This window comes from Canis lupus, chromosome 14 (assembly GCF_003254725.2).
Source record: "Canis lupus dingo isolate Sandy chromosome 14, ASM325472v2, whole genome shotgun sequence".
Classification (NCBI taxonomy): Eukaryota; Metazoa; Chordata; class Mammalia; order Carnivora; family Canidae; genus Canis; species Canis lupus.
This window is the reverse complement of record NC_064256.1, coordinates 45,110,475-45,135,207: the sequence shown is the minus strand read 5'-3', so window position 1 is coordinate 45,135,207 and position 24,733 is coordinate 45,110,475. Positions and strand designations below refer to the sequence as shown.

General features: G+C 36.9%; 1 protein-coding gene and 1 pseudogene across 14 annotated transcripts in view; one reads left to right on the top strand and one right to left on the bottom strand.

The window, feature by feature from the left end:
• BBS9 (Bardet-Biedl syndrome 9) overlaps positions 1-24,733 on the bottom strand; it is a 433,011-nt gene that overhangs the window by 370,461 nt on the left and 37,817 nt on the right. For all 14 annotated transcript variants that reach the window (XR_004804558.2, XM_049093796.1, XM_035698355.2 and 11 more), the window contains one exon: positions 24,293-24,406. Coding sequence is in view for 12 of the 14 variants with exons in the window: in XM_049093796.1 (XP_048949753.1) it covers positions 24,293-24,406 (114 nt within the window). In the remaining 2 variants the exon portion in view is untranslated. The remainder of the gene's footprint in view (positions 1-24,292; positions 24,407-24,733) is intronic.
• On the top strand, positions 6,445-6,799 carry LOC112670703 (gamma-aminobutyric acid receptor-associated protein-like 2; annotated as a pseudogene).

The following is a 24,733-nucleotide window of genomic DNA, read 5'->3' as shown; positions in this document are numbered from 1 at the left end:
AATATAGAACAGCATGGGAATGGGGAAAGTACCTGAAAATACATAGATGAAGAAAAAGTCTATATTCTGGATAGTCAATCCTCTAATTCCCTTCCCCAACCAAGGGACTAGGCCCATGCTCCTCAGAAAGAAGTTAAAGAAACCTATAGAGAGAGACTACCTCAGGAGAAAATACCTACAGCTACAGATATTTGAGTCCCCAGTAAAACAGCTAAGTAGTCCCGTAACTGTCCTCAAGAGAAGCCCAACAATTGACAAGCTCTTGCCCCTGGCCCCAGGGACACAGTTCAGAGAAACGCAAATCAAAACCACAATGAGATGCCACCACACACCCACTATAGTTGCTGTAATAAAAAAAATGAATAAGGATGTGGAGGACCTCATCCTTGGGTGGAACCCTAGTTCATCAATGGTAGGAATGAAATTAAGTTCAGCAACTTTGGAAAAATGTTTGGTGGTTCCTCAAAAGGTTAAGCATAGAGTTACGGTAAGACCCAGCTATTCTATTTATGGATATATATATATATAGATATATAGATATATAGATATATAGATATATAGATATATATCTATATATATATATCCAAGAGAAATGAAAACTTTATATGAATGTTCATAACAGCATTATTCACAATAGCCATAAAGTAGAAAATCTAAATGTCCATCAAATACGGCTTCTCGGCCTTTTGCCTAAGATCAAGTGTCTATCAATTGAAGATCAGATAAACAGAATGTGGTATATTCATACAACAGAATATTATTCTACACTAAAAAGGAATGAAATACTGACACATGTTACAGAACAAGTAAACCCTGAAAACATTACACTAAGGGGCACTTGGGTGGCTCAGTTGGTTAAGTGTCTGCCTTTGGCTCTGGTCATGATCCCAGGGTCCTGGAATCGAGCCCCACAGTTGTGGTCAGGCACCTTGTTCAGTGGGGAGTCTGCCTTTCCCTCTTCTGCCCCTCTCCCCAACTAATGCTCTCTAAGAAATAAAATTAAAAAAAAAAAAAGAGTATATTAAGTGAAATAAAGCCATCACAAAAGACTTCACAATGTATGATTCCATTGATGTGAAATGTCCAAGAGTCTTCAATAATTTCCTAAGTGTTGGGAGTGATAAAGGTGTCTTTTGTTGTGTTAATGAGATAATTTCTGGCCCTCACCTAAGGATGGGGGCTGTTCCAGGAGAACAAACCATATGATTAGAGGGTTGGAACTTTCAATCCTACCCCTCATTCCCCAACTGTAGGGAGAGGAGAGGGGAGGGGAGGAGGTAGAACATATAGCCAATGGGTCGGTGATTTAATCAATTGTGCATAAGTAATGAAGCCTCCATAAAACTCCAAAAGGACAAGGTTTAGAGAGCTTCTGAGTTGGTGAACACATGAAAATTTGGGGACAGTGGCACACCTAAACAGGATATTGAAGTTCTAAGCCCTTTCTCCATATATCTTGCCCTTGGCAGCTATTCCTTCTGGCTGTTCTAGAGTTATACCCTTTATTTAAAAAAAAAAAAAAAAAAAAAAAACTAGTAATCTAATAAGTTGTCTGAGTTCTGTAAACAGTTCTAACAAATAAATTGAACCTAAGGAGGAGGTCATGGAAACCTCTGATTTATAACTGGTCCATCAGAAGTACACATAACAACCTAGGCTTGGGACTGGTGTCTGAAGTCTAAAGGAGGGGGTCATGGGAATTTCTAATCTGTAGCTGAAGGGTCAGAAGCATAGGTAACAACATGGGCTTACAACTGGCATCTGAAATGGGGAAATGGTAGAGTGTGATGGAATGGGGAGCAATCTTATGGAACTGATCCCTTAACTTGTGGAATCTGATACTATCCCCACCCAGATGATTAGAATTGAGTTGAATTACAGGATATCAAACTGGTGTCTGGAGATTTATTTAGTACTGCATGGGAACCCCACCCCCATCCCTGCTCCACACATTGAAAACTGAGTTTTAGAACAATTTTAATGGTAAAAGGTTTATTTTGGAGTGGTAAAAATGTTCTAAAATTGATGTGGTCATGGCTGCACACCTCCATGAGCATAATTAAAATCACTAAATTGTGTGCTTTAGATAGATGAATTGTATAATGTGACTTATACCTCAATAAAAATGTTTTGAAAGAAAGATATATAGATAGCCAAGAAAGCCAACTAGCCAACTGTCCTCTTTCCTTCCCTCTTCCCACTTGTCATCTATGCTCAGCAACCAGGCATTTATTGCCCTTCATCCTCAAAAGAGAGAGAGAGAGAAGGGGTTTTCTCTTTAAAGAAATACTGGCCTGTCTGGGAAGAACGATAGTGATTACTATTGGTGCTAGCTCCTATGAATGTATAGGACCCTTGTCCTCATTCTGACATTTGGAGGTCCCCAATTTAAACTAGCTCCTCAAACACTAAGCTGGCTGGTCAAAAGACCAACCCACTTCTACAGTACTTAATCTTCCTATTGACCAATCCTCAAGGAAAAACTTTTGAGGTAGGCCAGCAATAAGAAAAGCCCAAGAAAAACAAAAGAATAAAACAAAAATTACTCCAGAGCAAAAGGTGATAATAATTCAAAAAGTAAAAAATTAGGGAGAAAAAAATCCCATATTTCCAGATAACAGGAAGGTCCCCCAGGAACAAGAGGGAATTGACAGATTCAACAGTATGACTAAAGCCTAGAAAACACTTAAAAAACTGTAAGGAGGGGATCCCTGGGTGGCTCAGCGGTTTGGCGCCTGCCTTTGGCCCAGGGTGTGATCCTGGAGTCCCGGGATCGAGTCCCACATCGGGTTCCCTGCATGGAGCCTGCTTCTCCCTCTGCCTGTGTCTCTGCCTCTCTCTCTCTCTCTCTCTCTCTCTCTCTCTCTCAGTCTCTCTGTCCCTGATGAATAAATAAATAAAATATTTTTTTAAAAAAATTGTAGGGGTTTGTGGGCAGCACGGGTGGCTCAGCACTTTAGCACTGCCTTCAGCCCCAGATGTGATCCTGGAGACCCAGGAGACCCAGCCTGTGTTGTGTCTCCGCCTCTCTCTCTCTGTGTCTCTCATGAACAAAAAGAAAAGAAAAACTGTAAGGGTTTGTAAAGAAATGTACCATTTTTATTTTTAAGAAATGTATTATTTATAAAAAAAGAAATGTATTATTTTTTTAAAAAAGAATCCACTAGAAAGAAATAATTTTCCTTTGAGTAGCACAGGACATTGTAACTATAAAGAAGGAAATATGATCCTGGTATATACTACATTGAACAATACTTACATATCTCATACAAAGTATGTATTTTTTTTAAGATTTTATTTGTTTATTCATGAAAGACACAGAGAGAGAGAGAGAGAGGTAGAGATACAGGCAGAGGGAGAAGCAGGCACCATGTAAGGAGCCCGACGCGGGACTCGATACCGGGTCCCCAGGATCAGACCCTGGGCCGAAGGTGGCGCTAAACCACTGAGTCACCCAGGCTGCCCTGTATTAACTTTTAGAATCATCTATAGAGAAGTCACAGAAGATTTAGCAGTACGTAAATACTATTAACCTTGACAAGGCAAGAATAAAGGTGGAGTTGACAGAAGTTGAAAGACTTAAGGTAGAGAGTAATAATGGTAAAGGTAAAATAATGTTCTCGTTTTACAAAATGTGGAACCAAGGGGTTGAAAGCTGATGAAACAAGAAATAGAAGTATCCTGGGGCACCTGGGTGGCTCAGTCAGTTAAGCGTCTGCCTTCAGGTCAGGTCCATGATCTCGGGGTCCAGGGATGGAGCCCCACGTTGGGCTTACTGAGCAGGGAGCCTGCTTCTCCCTCTCTACCCTGCTCATTCTCTCTCTCTCTCTCTCTCTCTCTCTTCCTCTCTCTCTCTCTCTTTCTCTCTACCCTAAATAAATAAGATCTTTAAAATATATATATTTTTAAAAGGAAGTTTGAGTATCCTGTGGATAGGTGCAAAAATGAGCAATGAAAACGAGATAATGACATAACTGGAAGGATAAGAGAAAGAATGTGTCATTAATCAAAACATTTTGTCACTGTGGTACATCAACAGAAAAAAACTCAATATGATGAATTCTAAAATAGTGGTGTAATTACATTATTTAGAGATAGGAGTTAACCATGAGGGGGGAAAAAGGCAGGGAGGGGGTGGGGGGAAATAATGCCTTCATAAGTTTGTCTGCACTATTTGGCTTTTTATTTTTATGAAAAGAATTGCACGTGGTAAAAGTTATTTTGAAAGCTTCTGTGATCTTGCAAGGTTTAAAGTAAAGGTCTATTTTTAAAGATGTAATAATATATCTGGCTAACACACATCTAACATCTCTCTTTAAGCCTAGAAACTTCATCCCTGATTTTCTAACATCCCTACAGTGGGCTAGATATTAAGGGGTGTCATTATATTCCCTCCACCTTCAATGAAAACAGTACATAAATGTGCATGATGTGTAATCATTTTTAAGTGGGAGAGAGAAGACAGAAAAATGAGTATGATATCATATTTTAAAAGATAGATTACTGGAAAACCAAAAGGTAGAAGACTGATTTCTATACTTCTAGCTCACTTCAATAACAGTGTGATAAATACAAAGGGCTCAACTATTCTATAATAAGCACTATATAAATCCTAAAACTCTACCATAACATATTAGACTTTAAAAGGCCAGAAAAATATAGCTATTGCCAGTTAATCTCAAAACTGGGGGAAATTTACAAGAAATATGGTTCTGGCATGTTAGAGGTCCCTAATTTTAGTGTCCTCATTAACTGAATAACCTATTAGGCACAATGCCTACTAACCCATATCATTTGTCAAGCTTACATTTATTCCAATATAATTAATACACAGTGATTCCCCAACAGATAATCTATTCTACACACTGACATCAAACAATATGGTTTTTAGGAAGTTGGACAGGAGAAGCAAAGAAAGAGTAAGGGATGAATGATGGAGCCAATTTCCCAAGTTTCAAAAGAATTTGTCACCATCTTTCAAAAATAAAAGAACCATTGATTGGGTTCCCAAATTATATTATGTGTTGATCAATTCAAGAACAGTCTAATACTGCTGAGAAAACCACAGAATAACAGGATTTTGAATAATCTTTCATTGAAAGGCAAAAGTTAAACATCATATTCCTTGAGAGAACTAGCAACAGTAGACATATTAAGAGTGCTAGGCACTGTTTCTAATATATCAGGGCCCACATTAAAACCACTGCTAAAGTCTAGAAATGGTCATAACAAATCTTTCAACCTTACAGCATAAAAGTCAGTTGATAATTTCTTTGTCTAACACCTAATAAAACTCATTCTTCCAAAATTGTGGAAAAGCTAAGCACAGTCCTCCCTTATTATAAAGTTTCCTGTTACAAAGTTGCATGGTTTACACATATGTTATACTTTATTATTTTTTTAAAAGCCCTCCTTATAACACCCTCTTTGTTGTAATACTCAACATAGTTTGCCTCCAGGCTAGATATATAATGAAAGCAAAATGAATTCAGACAGATTGTTGAGGAAAAAAGCTAGTTTCATTTTAGTAGTCTTTCTAAAGTCTTTTTTCTTTTCTTGTAGCTTTTCATCATCTCAATGTTTTGTTCTCAGTGAACATTTTCCTTTTCTTTTTACATATTTCCTTTGGTAAATGAGAGATGATAGATTGTTAAAATCATTTTATACTACCTTAGAAACAAGAACTTTTAATATATAACTCCTGCTTCCAAAACCTTGTACAAATTTCATCTTTAAGACAATGAACTGTATAGGACTTAATCAACCATCTGCAAAAACCCATATGAAATCTTAATTTTCCACTCATACATTATGTTCACAGTCCCCTAAAATCATGAATATAAATTTCAAAATTAGATTTAGGAATACTTCTCAGTTATTGTTTCCATATTAAATAATACTGTCTTATTTTAGCAAAGATCTAGAAATTTATTCATAAATTTTAATGTAAGGAAATGTGGTATTAAAACCCTGCTTACTTTTAGCTTAAGCAGAAATACAATTCAAGTTAATATGATATACCAAGTTTAATCATTTCTGATATTCTAAATTAGCCAGAAATGACTTAAGTTATATACTATATGAAAAACTGATGGTGCAAATTTTATATCTTTAGAAGTTTAAGAGGTAAATTCTTCTACATAAAGCATACCTACTAATACTAGAATTCTATTCTTGATATTCTTATCTTAAAATTTCATAATAGTGAAAAAATGCAAAAAAAAACCAGCAATTTTTTAAACCATCCAACATATGTATAAATTTTAATATTTACTGTCCACATAAAGAATTACATAAGAATGTTCACAGAAGGTTTATTCACATTAGAAAAAAAAAAAAAAACTGGAAACCACCTAAAAGTACAACAAAAAGATAATCTAGGTCATTGTGGTTGGTGTGCTGAGCTCCAAAAACTGGCTGCATCCTTTCCCTGCCGTGGCCACCATGGAGTGGATGTTCAAGGAGGACCACTTGCTGGAACACAGATGCATGGAATCTGTGAAGATCCCAGCAAAAATATCCCAACTGGGTTCCAGTGATTGTGGAAAAAGTCTTAGGCTCTCAGATTATTGACACTGACAAATGGAAGTATCTGGTTCCATCTGATAACCCTGTGGTTCAGTTTACATGGATCATTAGGGAAAGGATCCAGCTTTCTTCTGAAAAGGCAATCTTCCTGTTTTGTGGATAAGACAGTCCCACAGTCCAGCCTAACTATGGGACAGCTTTACACGAAGGAAAAGATGAAAATAGATTCTTGTATGTGGCCTACAATGGAGAGAACACTTTTGGTTTCTGAGAGCCAATGCTGGGCTAGGTACACCATTTCTGCTTGTGTATCTTGTAATCAGCAAGCCATTTTCAGTTACCAGGCTCTTCACATAGACCTATTAGTGCATTTGTAACTGGATTTATTTCTTAATACAGTGGAAGATTTGTTTCCTTAGATTAGTAAATTAACAGACAGAGTTTTATTTTGAGTTTTCCATTTTGTGCACTGTCCTCATGGCTGTACTTCCGAAGGAACTTGTTCCTCTGAGGATCATATTTAATGAAGACATTTCCATATTAAAGTGGGGTAGGTGGAGTATTAAAGTGAAAGAGAGGGAGATAATGCATTTCTTCTAGGTTATGTTTGAAGTGTTAAAGATGGCTAAGTATTAAAAGCGCCCAAATGAAATCCTTAGCCATCAGAACACTTGCTTCATTAGATTTTGCCAAGTGTCAATCATGTTGGACTGAGCTAATCTGCTTCTCTTTCTGAAACTATTAAGGTAAATAATTAACAATAAGAATTCCTCTTATAAAGGCAAAAAAAAGATAATCTACTTAGAGTTTATTGTGTATGTTATTGTATATGTGGGTGTGTGTGTGTGTGTGTATATATATATATATATGTACTTTTATGCGTGTGGAGATAGATAGTAGATACTCTACACAGAGTACTACTAATGTACTTTTAAAATAACATTAACCTGGTAGTAGTCAACAAACATTTGCTTTCCATATTAAGTATTAACATATATCTCTCTACCCTGTGTTTTAGAATTTAAATCTGCAAGTGAGATTTTCCATGTAGATTGGAAAAGGGTTACTAAATCAACTTAATTCAAGAAAGACTGGGGGATAGGGAGGATTGTTCATTTCCCATGGCAATATGTTTTGTAGATGAATATTTTAAACTGTTAGAACATTTTATATCATAGTATCATTTAAATAAAGTAGTTTTATGGTAATCATTTTCCTTCTCAATTGAGTAAAATATTTAATAGCTTAGTTATTCCACTCTTCAGAAAAGAACCATGATGAAACATATATATAGATCAAAAATGGCTGTCAAATCCTATCAAAACTACCATATTTAACCTTTCTCTCGTCAAAGGCAGTCCTGACCACAGACATTTCCATAACACTTTTCCAGCCTTGGCATTCAGCCACCATGAAAGAAAATTTTTTTTTTCAAACAACACCAAGAAACTTAAAATATTCTTTTTAGCCTTTCCACTCTTCGCTACAGTAGGCAAGAAGGCATTTAACCAACAAATTTCTACAGTATATATAGAGAGAGAAGGAATAAGAATTCACCTTTAAGGAAAAGTAACAACTTTAAATGATCACGTAAAAAATGAATTTGCAAACTACAGGGAACACTCTTTATAACCTTCCCCCAGGAACTAAAGGTTTTATACAATATAATATACAGGAAGACGCTGTTTGAAAGTAACATTGTTTTATGGGTCTTGGACCAGAGATTTTATAAATGAATACCATATATATGAGAAAACCCAGCACAGGATGAGAATCAATCCTATTCTCCCCTTGATCTTCCGACTTCTCACTATGGATCCATAAAGGATCTTAAAAACAAATGAGGGAAGTTCTCCAATATTATAAAACACCTACACTTTAATGCCAAGGCAAGGAACAGGAGCCAGCACACCATAGGGATCCTTTTCTAACATTATTCTCTAACATTTCAACCCTATCTGTTAGAAATAAAGGCCATATGGTTCACTGGTGAGACAAGGGTTATCAAAACATTATCTGTTGATTCCCTATAAAGAAAATAGCATTAATCTTTTATTTGCACTAATATCCCCATACAAAAAAAGCAAGACTGTGTTCTGGCTGTTCATTCACCCCAGCTGAGCATATCAGTTCACTCTCTGGATGACTATCAAAGAATCCAGACGGCTTTGGGAAGCACAGCCTCCCAGCAACCACATGTGGCCACTAACACATTTCCTTGGCAGACAAGAAAAAGAGCTTCAGTTTAGACAATTAGAAATTATTTGAAGGCTGAGGATCTGATTATCTAGGGTTGCCTTAAGATGAGGCAAAAGGTGACTTACTTATTCCTCAGTTCACGGTTTTCTTTGGCGGGCTTTTTATTCCAACGTATGCATGAATTTTTATTTATGTGACAATATAATCCCATACAAGCTTATAGAAGTCATTTTATGATTTAAAAAATATTCTACCATCCTCATATATATTATTAGTAAAATCTGTTCACCTCCTTTACTGACAATTATGTTCCAAACATACTGAACCTTTTATATACAGCCTTTTCTTTCCACTTCAGTCACAAATGTGGGACTACTGTGCTGTCAGACCTTTATAATCCATACCATGCCCATATCATGCCTACATTCTAACTTTAAATTTTCCCTTGAAAGAAACTCTACTTGTCTGATGTTTCATTTGGTGAAAAAAATCAAAGTAAAATAAAAGAACTAGAAGAGTTCAAGGAAAATGAGCTCTCACAAGCACAGAGAGAAGAGAGATAAAAGGGTTAATGAGAAGAAGAAATGTCTTTTATACTAAACATCAAAGAATTCAAATAATTTTGGAAAACTAAAACCTTTCTGATATGCGAATATTATCACAAGTACTCAATAATTCTGAGTATCACATTTTATGCAAAAAAAACTATTGATAACAAAAGGATGAATAATGTATAGAAACAAAACTCTAAACCAATGAAAAAGCTCATTATTTCTACTGGTAAGCTTGACTCGCATAAATACTGCCTCACTGGCATATGGGGGCATAATTTGAGTAAAGGTTGACCTGGAGGCCCAAGTAATCACCTCCATTTTTACCACTATGATACCTAATAACCCATGCACTGTAGTAATCGATCAACACACATTTGTTAAGGAAGCAAACAAAACTCAGAGGTTGGCTAGAATCAGTGCACTGGGATAATATTTGTTTCAGAAAAATAATCTTGAAAGCCTGAAACACCACAACCACATAGCAATTTTGGTTCATTCATTCAACAAATACTATGTGCCAAGGACTGTGCAAGACATTAGATATGTGGTGAACAGAAGATACAGTCTCTGCCCTCACTAAGCTTACAAAAAGACCTCCCTCTCCTTTTTCTCAAAGAGTTCATATAGACCCTCTCTCTAACTAGCAATGCAATCAAATAAATGGTAATGTATTTTAAGGAACATGGGCTTTGGAATCAGACAACTCTGGATTCAAAGCTTCTCTATGCCTAGGTATGATCTACAGCAAGATCCTTATCTTCTTTGAGCTTCTATTTCCCAATCTGGGAAATTACAGTTACACTACCTATCTTACAGGGTTAAATCCAGTAGCACAATATATAGGAGATAATAAATATTAGAATACTCTCCACATAGTTCTCTCTAGAAATAAATATAAAAACTCCTGCTAGAAGATCAAACCACAGGGACGCCTGGGTGGCTCAGCAGTTAAGCATCTGCCTTCATTCAGCCCAGGGCGTGATCCTGGAGTCCCGGGATCAAGTCCCACATCAGGCTCGCTGTGGGAATCCTGCTTTTCTCTCCGCCTGTGTCTCTGCCCCTCTCTTTCTCCGTGTCTCTCATAAATGAATAAATAAAATATTTTAAAAAAAAGAAGAAGAAGATCAAAACACAAAAGACAAAAACATTAAAACTCTGCAAGGGAGAGAACTTTTTAAGCTTAAAGGAACCTTAATAAATTATAAAAGAACAATCTGACCACATTAAAATACACACACACGCACACACACACATTGTACAACCCTAGAATAATATGGTAAAAAGACATTTGCATCAAGTAGAAAGAATAATCTGTACTAAATAAGTAGCTCATATAATAAAAATAAAAGATGCCAGACAGCCTCTCCTTTGCTGTCCTGCCCGCTGCTCACTTGCAGTATATTCAAAAAACTTCTAGTTAAATAAATAAAATAACAGATTAATTACCCAGGTATTTACCAGAATCATCCAAACAACTGAACTGCTGAATACCCAAGAATTTTTATGATGAACATCCATTTTTCAAATCCGTCAGTCTAAGCACTATTTTCCAAAAACCCTTTCAAAATTGTAACATTGTGGATTAAACGAATAAATAAGCAAATGATAGAGCATAATAAGTATATACCAGCAGCAGCAAAACAAAGGAAAGGACACAACTTCTTGCCATAATCTTGAAAAATGAGGACCTTCAAGAAAAGTAGAGGTTTCCAAGAATCTTCAGGGCTAGTTTTAATGCATTTTGTGAAAGTGCTAACTAAACTCCACTCAAGGAGGAGGCAGTGAATAAACAAAATTCTGAAAACCTTATGAAAGATCTCAAATTTAGAGAAAGACAGATCTAGAGGAGATATAGACAGCCTGGAGAAATAGAAATGCCCCCGAATAACAAAAGCTCTACCTTCACTACATTCCCTCTCTACCAGACAAGAAAAACAAATTTTCCATGTTAGTGTTTTTCTGCAAAAAGGCAGCAGGAAAAGCCATAGACCATAAGAACAGCAGCCAGGCTAAAGATCTCCCGCAATGATGAGGAATATGAGAAGTGGAAGACAGGCTAGAGAAGGAACTACCATGTAAAGCCTCATACACACCCACAAGAAGTTCAAAGAAAAAGGGTAAGGGAGAGGAAGAAAAGTGGGGAATGGAAATGGAGCCTGGTAAGACAGTCCAACAGAAAAAGGAACAAATGGAACCGACTCTAAGGAAACCTGGTGAGGGAAGATCTAAAGTCTGAAACAGCCTCCCTACCTTCCAAAATAACAAGTTACAGACCATCCAGGTCAACTGAACAGTGATTCATGACACTTAACAAAACCAAAGAAGACAAAGCTAAGGTCAGATGATCCAGTAAAGCACCACAGCCACAGATACCTTCTCTACCTCCTCTCCCATCCCTACCACTCCACACCACAGTCAAGAGACAGAGACACTGAGCAATATACAGCCCTCCAAACTGGATGTGAAAAAGGAAAACAAACTTATCTCTGATTGGTGAAGAGCAAAGGCAAGGAAAACTCACCAGCCCCATAAAAAAGCAAACTGACCCAGATAGAGTTGGCCAAGCTAGGCTTGAGCAAGATAAAAAGAGGTTGGCCTAGCAAATCCACAAACACACTATAGAAAAAAGCAGGAGGAAAGAGAGAGAGAGATAACATACAAAAGACAAATGGGGAGAAAATAAAACCTAGGGGGATCCCGGGGTGGCTCAGTGGTTTAGAGCCTGCCTTTGGCCCAGGGCATGATCCTGGAGTCCCAGGATTGAGCCCCACATCAGGCTCCCTACATGCAGCCTGCTTCTCCCTCTGCCTCTCTCTCCCTGTGTCTCTCATGAATAAATAAAATCTTTAAAAAACAAAACAGGGATCCCTGGGTGGCGCAGCGGTTTGGCGCCTGCCTTTGGCCCAGGGCGCGATCCTGGAGACCCGGGATCGAGTCCCACATCGGGCTCCCTGCATGGAGCCTGCTTCTCCCTCTGCCTGTGTCTCTGCCTCTCTCTCTCTCTCTCTGTGTGACTATCATGAATAAATAAATAAAATCTTAAAAAAAAAAAAAAAAACAAACAAACAAAACAAAACCAAGAGTCAAAAGAAAGCCCTCTGAAAACATTTCACACTACTGAGCAGTTTAATAAGAATATGAATTAAACAATAAAAGCACCCATGAGGGATCCCTGGGTGGCACAGCGGTTTGGCGCCTGCCTTTGGCCCAGGGCGTGATCCTGGAGACCCGGGATCGAATCCCACGTCGGGCTCCCGGTGCAGGGAGCCTGCTTCTCCCTCTGCCTGTGTCTCTGCCTCTCTCTCTCTCTCTCTCTCTCTCTCTCTTTCTCTGTGACTATCATAAATAAATAAAGAAAAAAAATATTTAAAAAATAAAAAATAAAAAAATAAAAAATAAAAAATAAAAATAAAAAATAATAAATAATAAATAAATGAATAAATAAATAAATAAATAAAAGCACCCATGATAGGCTGATACGTGCAAAACTAAAACAAAATGAGAACCAAAGCCCTAATAATATATACATATGTATGAAATATGACATCATAATAATTGAGAAACAATTTGTTATCAAGTGACATACAGTTGTAGTATCATCTATCAAATATCAAATAATCAGTGGATGATCCACACAATATGAACACTGAAACATCCTCTCTACCTTCCAAAATAACAAGGTATAGACCATCTCTTGTCTCTGGTGTGGGGTGGTAGGGATGGGAGGGGAAGCAGAGAAGATATCTGTGGCTGTGGCAGCCTTACTGGACTATCTGGCCTCAGTCCTGTCTTCTGTGGTTTTGTTAAGTGTCTTGAATCACTGTCCGCACAACATGAACAGGATGTAAAAGGAACAGATCCAAAATGACTCTCAGAGACTGCTTCACGAAAGGAAATCTCAAATTTCATTGAATAAAACTCATTTATAAGTGATGGTCCAAGTATATAGACTGAAAAGGGAACCTGAAAAGGCAAAGTATCAAAACAAACAGAAGGCACAGATGAATGTCAGAAGTGCTATTGTACATGCTCCCTATCAGTCCCAGAGTACTGATACAGAGTACTCCCCATCAGTCCTGAAGAACTGATACAGGGACCCCATCCACCTGCAGACGCTGTTATCAGACTCCTGAGCTCTTCTTTGGCATAAAGTATATGTAGCTCAAGATGGCTTTCCCAGAATATAAAATATCCATAGGTTTAAATTTACCGTATGAGGGACGCCTGGGTGGCTCAGTGGTTGAGCGTATGCCTTCGGCTCGGGGCGTGATCCCAGAGTCCTGGGATCAAGTCCCATATCGGGCTCCCTGCAGAGCCTGCTTTGCCCTCTACCTATGTCTCTGCCTTTCTCTGTGTGTCTCTCGTGAATAAATAAATAAATAAAATCTTTTTAAAAAATTTACCATATGAAATTTTTTTACCATTTTAAAGGAAATGCCAGTGTGATTTGGAGTATAAAAATTGACAGGTAAATATGTCCATCACCAAATATTTAGGAATATCAGATAACATGCTATTTTTTCTATTTATAGACAAACCCAAGTAAATGGGTTTTTTTCTGTTTGCTAGTAAATCTATGTTTTCAATTGATGCAAGCTGAAGACAAATATTTAATAAATTCTTCAAATGACTTCAAGATACATTCATATAAGTAAAACCTTTGCTAAGAAATATATCTATTTAACATATTTCTTGCCATTATTTGTATATATCACATATTATATACCACCAGATTTCACATGATAAACATACTTTTTCAATATGCCATTTTAATGGTGAGATAGCTAAATTCAGAAATATAAAATTACTCTGGGTTAACTCAGATTGGAATATTCTAGGTTATAGTCTTATTTTTTGCACACTGATATGTTATTGGTGGTTATATTTGGGAGATGGTGCTAAATCATTTATTTCCTCTTTTCCATATATCCATATGTTTAAAATATTCCTTTGTGAACATGATTACTTTTATAACTAAAGTATACACATTTTGGTGTGGGGAAGATGAGGTAAAATCATGTCCTACATCAGGGCACCTGGGTGGCTCAGTCAGTTAAGCATCCACCTTAGGCTCAGGTCATGATCCTGGGTTCCTGGAATGGAGCCTCACATCAGGCTCCCTGCTCACTGAGGAGTCTGCTTCTCCTTCTCCCCCTGCCCTTCCCCCTTTCCGTGTCTCTGTCTCTCTCTCCACCTCCGAAAATACATTTCTGAAAAAGAAATCTTTAAAAAAAAAAAAATGCCCTACATCATTTCAAGTTTCAATTTATCTATAAAGAACTTGGAACATGCTGCCAAATTTAACATGGACTAAACCCAGAACTAAAAACATGACAAATGGCCATGCAAATCATTTGATTATACTGAATTACAACAGATCTCTAAATATGAATAAACATTTGAAGCAACCATTCCTCGCACTCCACAATGTAGCAAGAATGAGCCAGAGCAGAGCACAGTCAACAATTGCTTATCCCCTGTCTCCTCCAGTCCACATAAACACCTCATGGCACACTCAAATCACTACTGCTTGCCTCTCCTGGTAGTTGTAAAGCAGCACACCAGGAAGGTTCTAGGAGAGAAAGTAAAGTCAAAAGATAGACATTTATTACAGTTTTGGCTGCCCAGCACTTATTTTACCCTCTTCTATTAATGTTATATACATGGGTTAAGGTGGCCTCTATATATTGGCCCCAAGTAGTTTAGTTCTTCACAGCAGGCTGACCATGAATGAGAACTCAAAGCCCACAGATGCCAAACTCAAAATTTTTGGTTGCTTTAATTATAGCCCAAATTGGCATATTATCAGCCATTTATACTGTGCCTGCTTTGCATACTCTGCAAAAAGGCACCCAATATCTACTAGCCATAGATAAGACAAATCCTGGAGCTACAGAAGTCATTTGTTGCCCTCCAAAGCTTCTTGACCAGGACTCATCATCTTGCATCTAAGCAATTATCACCTACAGATATATGCCCCACTCAGATTTTCCTCTCCCCCGGAAGTTTCCTTGCCCACTTCTCCTTCTAGATTGTGGTCTAGATTACTGCCATGGTCTCTGGAAAATCTCCTGCAGTGAGGGACTTCCCCTCAAATGTAATCCTGTCAAACCACCACCCAAATAAAGCTCACTGTGGGCTACTGACATCTCATAGTCATGCCATTTTCTTTGAAAAACTCCAAAATCCTCAAACTCATCACAGTTTATTTACCTACATCCCCCCAAAGGTCCACCTCTTTCTACTCTTAATCTTAGTAGTTGGGCAGCCCTGGTGGCCTAGCAGTTTAGCGCCACCTTCCGCACAGGGTGTGGTCCTGGAGACCCAGGATCGAGTCCCACCGTCAGGGGGGGGGGGCCCTGCATGGAGCCTGCTTCTCCCTCTGCCTGTGTCTCTGCCGTTCTCTCTCTCTCTCTCTCTGTGTCATTCATAAATAAATAAAAAATCTTTTTAAAAATCTTAGTAGTTAATAGGAGAACTGGCCCCCCTATCCCACAGTTAAATCAGACCCAAGTTTAACTGCATTCCTTTAGTGACAATTGGTTCAGAGATGGCCCAATCATTGCTTCTCAGCCTTTTGGCTAAGATCAAGTGTAGCAATAGCCCAATCAGAGCCACTGAGTTGGAAAGAGACCTTTGCTGAGCCTTCTGGAAAGAAGGGGGACATTTTTCACAGGGACTAGAAACTAAGAAAATTAAGAATTGCTATAGCTGTCTTATAAACAAGAGGAAATAGCCTGTCCAAGTAAATGGAAGCAAAGAAAAAAGAGAAATGAGATCTGATTACATTGGAGACCCAAATGGTAATAGTAAATGTCTTATCCTTGCATGAGCATACTATCAACTGCAGTCAAAAGAACCCTCAGTTGTGTCACCTGGCTGGCTCAGTTGGTAGATCTGTAACTCCTGATCTCAGGGTTGTGAATTTGAGCCCCATATTGGGTATAGAGATTACCTAAAAATAGTATCTTTAAGGGGTGCCTGAGTGGCTAAGTTGGTTAAGTGTCCAACTCTTGATTTTGGCTCAGATCATGGTCTCCAGCTCATGAGATCAAGCCCCATAAGGGGCTCCTCATTCAGCATGGAGTCTCCTTGAGAGTCTCTCCTTCTCCCTCTGCCCCTCCCCCTGTTCATAAGTGTGCATAAACTCGCATGCTCTATCTAAAATTAATTAATTAAGTCTTTTAAAAAAAAAACCCTCAATTGCACTAAAGGCAAAGTTAGAAAGAAAAGAGCCACACACCTAATAGAAAAGCAAAATTGTGGCACATATAGAAATTGAGAGGTATTGGTTTTTGAAGGTAACATTTCTTTAAGTCTTGAGTTGTCTGTTAACCTGGTAAGCTCAAAATATAAATATCCTCAAAAAAAAATAAATAAAAAAATAAATAAATATCCTCATGAAAAGCAAAAATTTATAATCAAGATGACTACTTTTAAAACTAAAATCAGCCTATAGATAATGATATTATATTGTACACTTTAAAATCTGTTAAGAAAATAAATAAATAAATAAAATAAAATCTGTTAAGAGGGATGCCTGGGTGGCTTAGCGGTTTAGCGCCTGCCTTCGGTTCAGGGCATGATCCTGGAGTCCCACATCGGGCTCCCTGCGTGGAGCCTGCTTCTCCCTCTGCCTATGTCTCTGCCTCTCTTTCTGTTTCTCTCATGAATAAATAATAAAAATCTTTTTAAATAAAATAAAATATGTTAAGAGATTCAAATATCAAATCTTTATGTTACACACATGAAACTAGCATAATGTTGTATGTCAACTGTACCCCAACTTAAAAACCTGTTTTAAGGGGATGCCTGGGTGGCTCAGCCATTGAGCATCTGCCTTTGGCTCGGGGTGTGATCCTGGAATCCAGGATCAAGCCCCACATCAGCCTCCTCCTGGGGAGCCTGTTTCTCCCTCTGCCTGTGTTTCTGCCTCTCTCTGTGTCTCATGAATAAACAAATAAAATCTGTTTTTTAAAAATCTGTTAAAAGGATAAATCTCATGTTAGTTGCTATTACCATCAGTAAAATTATAGAAAAATAGAGAGGGGGGGGATAAAAGAAATAAAGAAAGGAAAGAATGAAGGAAGCAAGAATTATTGTAAAAAAAAAAAAGCAAGAAATGTCAGAGAAAGCTAAAAACTGAAGAACCAGATGGCGCTGATAATCTCTACTGAAGTATTAAAGAACGTTTTTCCCATAAACCACAAATTCATTATGAAGAGAAGGCAATAATTCAACATGACTATCAAGCACAAATTATGTGAGAACACATAAAATTTTAAGGAACTGGCCCATCATAATCCAAATAGCATAACTGTTCAAATAAAAATATATCTAAGTTAATTTTTTCAATAAAACATTATGGAAAACATTTTGTTTATCAGATTAAGATTTCATGCTACCTCCTCAAAGACTTCTCCTTCCTTATAAAACCTCTTCTCCTCCAGCTATGGCTTTACCTTTCTCTTACCCTTCATAGTCAAACCTCCTCACAGAATAGCCTTCCTTTGTGATTTCCATTTTTCCCCTAGGAATTCCTCATTCTAGGGCCACTGGACCAATGCTCCCATTCTTCTGTTAAAATTGCTCCAAGATCACCAGTGACCTCCAAATGGCTAACTCCAGTATTTTATTTTCAATACTCCAGCTACTTAACCTCTGACTCTCCTGACTCCTTTCTTACCTCTTGAAATCCTCTTCCATGACATGCTCTGTCTCACCATTTATCTCGTAATCTCTTGTGTTCCTTCACCTCCTATCCCTACCCTTCAATTTGTCATTCTCAACAAACACAATCATAGTACTCTGTTTCTAGAGTACAACAGCCTTCTCCATTAAGATTAGCTTGTGGTGAAAGAAAAGTTTGCCTTACTAAAGGCTTTAAACTATAGGTAAAGTCCATTTGGCAGTCTGAAAATGCCAGGGTTTTTTTTAAACAAAAATAACTTTTCTTAAATACTCCAAGGGCCAAAAAATAACCTTCTGAAGAGGAACAAACCATCCCAGAGGGAATTTGAATGGCTCAGCCTATGGGCAATGAAAGCTTTATACTAAAGACTATAAAATTGTTCATTTATAGGACACTGGGGTTAGTGACCTCCAGATTAAAGTGGATAAAAATGAAGAGCTGAAATAAAATAGGTAACAGCACATTCTCCCAACTTTATGTACTATCCCCTTCATACACACACACACACACACACACACACACACACACACAATTTATTCAGCCTGAGGAACCTGCTCCATCCTCAAGGCTCCTGTATAACTGTGCATGTCCATCTGTATTATATAAGTTATAATACTTATACCTCATTATATCATAATTCTTATTATCTATATTCCTATTATCCCTTCAGCTGCAAGCTGCCTGACAACATAAACTATATTTTATTCATCTTTCTACTCCTAGAAACTAATACAGTGCTTGGGTACTCAGAAGATTCTCAGTAAATGTGCATTGGATGGATGGATGGATGGATGGATGGACAAATAAATGAGCAGATGGACGGAGAGAGATGATGCAAAGGGAGGACTAACACAAGACTTGTTCTAGTCCTTAGAAGTTCCCATACATCTCCAACAAATCAACTATTTCCGCCCAATGTCCCTTTTTCACACTTGAAAGAGCCATATACATTATAAGGTTTGAAAAAAAAAAATGTTTGTCAACTTGTCAAACCCTACAGGACAAATTTGTGTTAACTGAGGAGATAACTAGAGGGTCTCTAAGTCATATTATGACTAAAAGAAGTTTAAGCTCAAATATCTTAATGGTAGCAAGATATATTACATACACTAAAGTATCTTATTTTATCAAGCTAAGTATTTGCAGTTGTTGACCTTTAGACAACACCATTCTTTCTTCAGTGTACTACCAGCTCTGTCAGTCATATAATGCTGTCCTTTTCCAAAGACAATTCTGAATTGGCAAGCTTATCTTAACTAGGTAAAGTGCCATATCAACAACCATTATTGTAGTGACACAATGAAACAAAAGCAGAGGAGAATTTGGCAGAGATATCACTGGTTCCTTTTTTCCACAAAAAGTAGAGTTCAAATTACCAAAACCAAATAAATTCCACCAATTTTAATAACATTTTTAAATCAATTCAAATCTACCTTTTCAAAACTGATTTATTATCTTTCCAAACTGTAATTTGATTGTCCATGCTTATGCTACTCACTAAATTTTGCAAGCAGTAATTTGTCAATGGTATAAGAAGCAAAGATAAACTACCATTTTTATAAAATAGTCATACATTCCTTGAAAAATGAAGTTTAGGTTTATTTTTTTTTTAGAAGTTTAGGTTTAAATTAAAGAAACTACAAACATTTTTTAACTCCAAACACATCTCCCACACTCCTTTTGTTTAAAAAAGCCCAATACAGCCATTAATATCAGTCATTTCTCCCTAAAAAGTATAATATGGAATGAATTTTAACTTAAATTCTGGAATGGCAGGTGGTAGTCTGAATAATGGAAGATATTAAGCAAATATTCTTCAACTAGTTCATAAAACTAGATTTCAAAAAAAAAAACTAGATTTCCTATTGCTTTACCATTCTTTCTCATTAATAGATATTACATGTAGCTTGAGGTAAAGCTAACCCTACTGCATCAAAGGAATAAAACTTTGAGTTTTTGCAAATGTATAAAAGGTATTTTTGAAAGATTTTCTTAATGAACAAGCAAATAAAAAAACAGTAATCACTCTTCTACTAATTTCAAATCATATATTACCCTCCTATATACAACCTCTCTGCACCAACCAAAAAAAAAAAAAAAATGGAAAAGCAAGTATCTGATCCAGAAGTTACACAACGTGTCTTCCATAATCTACAAAGAATCAAAGTTGTGCACTAACTTCAGCCAAATCAAGATACACCTCTTTCTGATAGGAAAGTTTTTTCTGAATTAGGAAGGTTAACTTACTCACAGCCCAGATAAGAAAGCATTTTAGTATGGTTAACACCACAAGATCCTGGAAGTAGAGAGTGAGTTAGAATTCCTTCTCTACCATTTGCTAAGTATATCTTAAGTTATTCAATATGTAAAGCACTTAGAGCAGTGCCTGATACAGAATAGTTCTCAATAGATGGAGGACAGCAACACACCTCTAGATCTCTGAGGCCTGGCATCACTAAGGAGAGTATCAGAAATTCAAACTCTCAGGTTCAATTCTGGATTTACAGAGTTAGAACCTGCATTTTTATCAAAATCCCACTGTGATTCAAATGCAACTTAAAGTTTGAGAAGCACAGCTAGAAAATATTTTTACATTATATTCTGAGATGTTAGGTATTACAATTAATTAAATTTTTGTTAAACCACTCCATTACTTTTCTGCAACATGAAGAAGTTAAATTTATTTTTAGTAAAAGGCAAAGTATTATTTGGGCTCAAAATTCCTCCATTGGTAGTTTCTTACCATACCTTATTCAAAGGCAGAGCCAACTAAAATCCAAAGTTGTAGAGGACTGCCATCTACTGGTAGTTTATTCTAATGCACACGCAAAATAAATTCATTCTGCCTTCCCATACCTTTATAAACACATTTTTTTAAAATGCAGCAAGGTTTTCTTTTTGCTTAATTCCTTTCTTGAAGATTATTGACAGGATTACACAACTAAATAATTTCACAAAAAGGCATCTTAAATACAGAGGAAGACAGAAGACAAAAAATTTTAAGTTTCCTTTTTTAAATTCAGATCAAGTCTAGGGACGTTCTCAAATTAAAAGACTGACCAGGGCAGCCCTGGTGGCGCAGCGGTTTAGTGCCCCCTGCAGCCCGGGGTGTGATCCTGGAGAGACCCCAGATCGAGTCCCACGTCGGGGTCCCTGTGTGCAGCCTGCTTCTCCCTCTGCCTGTGTCTCTGTCTCTGTCTCTCTAAATGAATGAATGAATGAATGAATGAATGAATGAATGAATATCTTAAAATAAAAAAATAAAAAACAAAAGACTGACCAGCTCACTCCTGGAAAATGTCCACATTTAGGTATACACAGTAACATTAGTCTTAGAAAATGGGCTTTGTTTTGAAATGTGCACATCTTGGAGTGACTTTTACTTTCTTCTTAAGATCTGTCTTTTTTACCATTTATATAGTATTTGGCAAGGGGAGTTTTCAGATTGGGAAAAAGTTTTTTATAACCTTCTATCTAAATATCTCCAATTCCACATTCTAACCTAAGGAAAAAATCAGAAATGTGGATAAAGAGATATGTACAAAAATGTACATTTCAGCAAACAAATCTTAATAGCTTCATAATAAGCTACTGAATGCATGCATCAAAATTTAGTTTTTCTCCTCTAATACTCATTTAGATCAGTTTGAATTTTTCTATATTACAAATAAATATATAAATGTATATACAAAAGGAAGGAAGGGAAGACAGAAAGAGGAAAGAAATAACTAGATGGCAACTTGAATGATTTTTCTATATTTTGGATCATTTCCTAATATACATTGTCAAAAGTCACATATAAACATCCAAGAATATTTCCATGGTTTTCAATAGTCAACTTGCTTTATAAGACTGTTATGTCATTTTACATGGCCCCAGGCAATATAGGGTATAGACTGTACTACCATCTCTAGCATTAGATTTTATCCCATGGCTAATTTTTTTAACAACTGTATAGAGATATCACCTCTTTAAAGTATACAGCACAGGTATTTAGTGTATTTACAGAACTGTACAACAATCATCATAATCTAATTTTAGAATATTTTCATCCTCCCAAAAAGAAAACTTACACCCATTAGTAGTAACTCCTTATTACCTCTGGCAATTCCCCAAATATGGCTGATTTTTACTAATTTACCAACCCCACTATTTTTTCACATTTTTGGTGGACACTTCAATGATATTATGTGTTTCAAACCCATTGAATGCAATAATCACTTCTGCCACTCAGACATTTCTGTTTCAAATTGTGAGATATTCTGCTTAACCATAGGAAAATAAAACATGTCAGAATGGCCTCTTTTTTTTTTCAAAAGATACTTTTTAAGTGTAAGACATAATTTAAGAACTAAGAGAAGTATCATGTAAGTACAAAGTCATCTGCTTTTTTCAAAACAATTAGCAATTGTCACTACTTTGGATGTCCATTATTAAATCTAGTGAAACGTCACACAAAAGCAAGGAATCTGTTTTTACTTATTTAAAACTTCATTTTAATTGGGTTAACTTGATCTAGTTAAAAAAAATGGTACAGTGCAATCAATATAACATTTAATATGTGGTCTTAAGAATTGTCTTGATGCTACCAAAAAAATTAAAACTTATTTTGATTCAGCCAAAACACTTTTTTCTCGTATCATAATTTTTTGGTCCACATTTCTAGATGCACAGAATTTAGCAATTTGTCTTTTGAAGATTTTGTAGGGGGAAAAGATTTAAAACAGTTTATTAAACAACAGAGACCTTGGTCCCCTGATCTTTTTTTTTAGAGAGAACAGTGAAAAGCAGTTCTGACAGCTGAGGTTAGGAGGAGATACTTCATTGATAAAAGCCCCTCATCAAATTTTAGCTCTTTCTCTCCTCTCTTCATCCAACTCCGGATATCTCCCATACTCCTTAAATAATCCAAACATTCCTATTGCTCAAGTCAAGCAACTCTGCAATCCAGCCAAGGGTTTTGTTTCAAATCACTTGATGTAAAACATTTATTTGTACATCACCACCTAAAATATTCCTGTTAATTGATGCACTCAAATTCATTCTTCCTCACTTTTATTTCTGTGTATGAAAAGAACTGAGTTCACACAAATGACTTCTAAATTAAGATCATTTTTTCATGTCACTAAAGAAAAATATAACATAGATAGCCTACAATTTAATACAATGATTAAACAATAAACTCATTAAAATATGAGCCCAGAAAGAGCTAAAATATTATGAAATCCCTAGTTCATATTCCACAGGTCATACACACACACACACACACACGTGTAAGTGTCACTATCTGGCTTCTTGTCCTCACTTCAGCATCAGCAGCTCCTCTATCACCCTATCACAGTGAAGTGAGAGGTAGGTGGTAGATAATAACTCTCCCACGCCAACAACAACAGTGTACCCAGGCAAACAACAAACCCTGGTAACTCAGGAAAAGCTCTGGGATTAGGGTAGGCAAGCTGCATGTAGTCCCATGTTTCGTAGAAAAAGATACCCAAAGTGGAAGGAACCCAGCCTCACTGAGCCAATTCTTGGTAAATGTAATAACCCTTTGTGAAATTCAGAAAAGGCCCCCATCCTCTGGGAGGTTTATTCCAGGTCAGGGCATATGCTTGATGAGCAGCAGGAGCAGGACTGCATGTGTCTCTGCTTGCCCCCAGTCCAGGTGCCCTAGTGCAGAAACAGCCTGCAGGACCCCGAGCATTGGCCACAGAGGTGGGTGAGGTGGGGAGAGGGTTCTGCAGCTTCACCTGGCCTATCACAAGTAGGGCAACGATGCCCTATCTATAAGATCAACTACTTCCTTCACTGAGAAAGCAGTCACACAGTTCTACCCAAAAAAGCTCAATTTCAATCAGTTCATGTACAAAAAGAAAATTTTAAAAAAAGACACTTTTACAGGGCAGCCCCGGTGGCACAGTGGTTTAGCACCGCCTACAGCCCAGGGCGTGATCCTGGAGACCCTGGCTCGAGTCCCACGTCAGGCTCTCTGCATGGAGCCTGCTTCTCCCTCTGCCTGTGTCTCTGCCTCTCTCTCTCTCTCTCTGTGTCTCCATGAATAAATAAATAAATTATTTTTAAAAAAGACACTTTTACAAATATCTCTGTAGACCATATAAAAGTGCTGGTTATATGAAAATAAAACACATTTCACATTTAAAGTTTTATTTTTTCATTATTTTGCTTGACCATTTGAATATAAAGGTTTCAATAAAATATGTTTAACTCCCTGTGAATTCATACCCTATGATCCTCCATTTTTATATGGCCAAATATCCTAAATCTGATACTTGCAATAGCACTCATGATTAATGCAAATTACCTTTTACGCCACCAAATGATCCATAAGTCATATTGCAGGCTGTTCTCTGAAGATTATGTTCGTACATCAATTTGATCTGATACTGGTTTCCATGTTCCACATTACCCAAGGTTCCTAAGGAGAAAAAAATTACAGAACTGCTTTGTATTTGTTGACATTTAAAAATATTAATTTCCTCTCATCTTCTACACCAATTCTAAGTAATTCAATTTCAGTGAAATTTAAAAAGACAAAGCACTAAAACAATGCATATTATGAATAATTAGCACACTGATGACACCGAATGCCAGCACATTCTATGGCACAAGTCTTGGCTAGATTACACCATTAAATGAAATACCACCGTGGGTAACATTTCTTATCTATTTCCATTACATTTGAAGAAAGTATAATTATTTAAATAAAAACAAAACTTTCCAATTTCAGTCTGAAATAAATAAG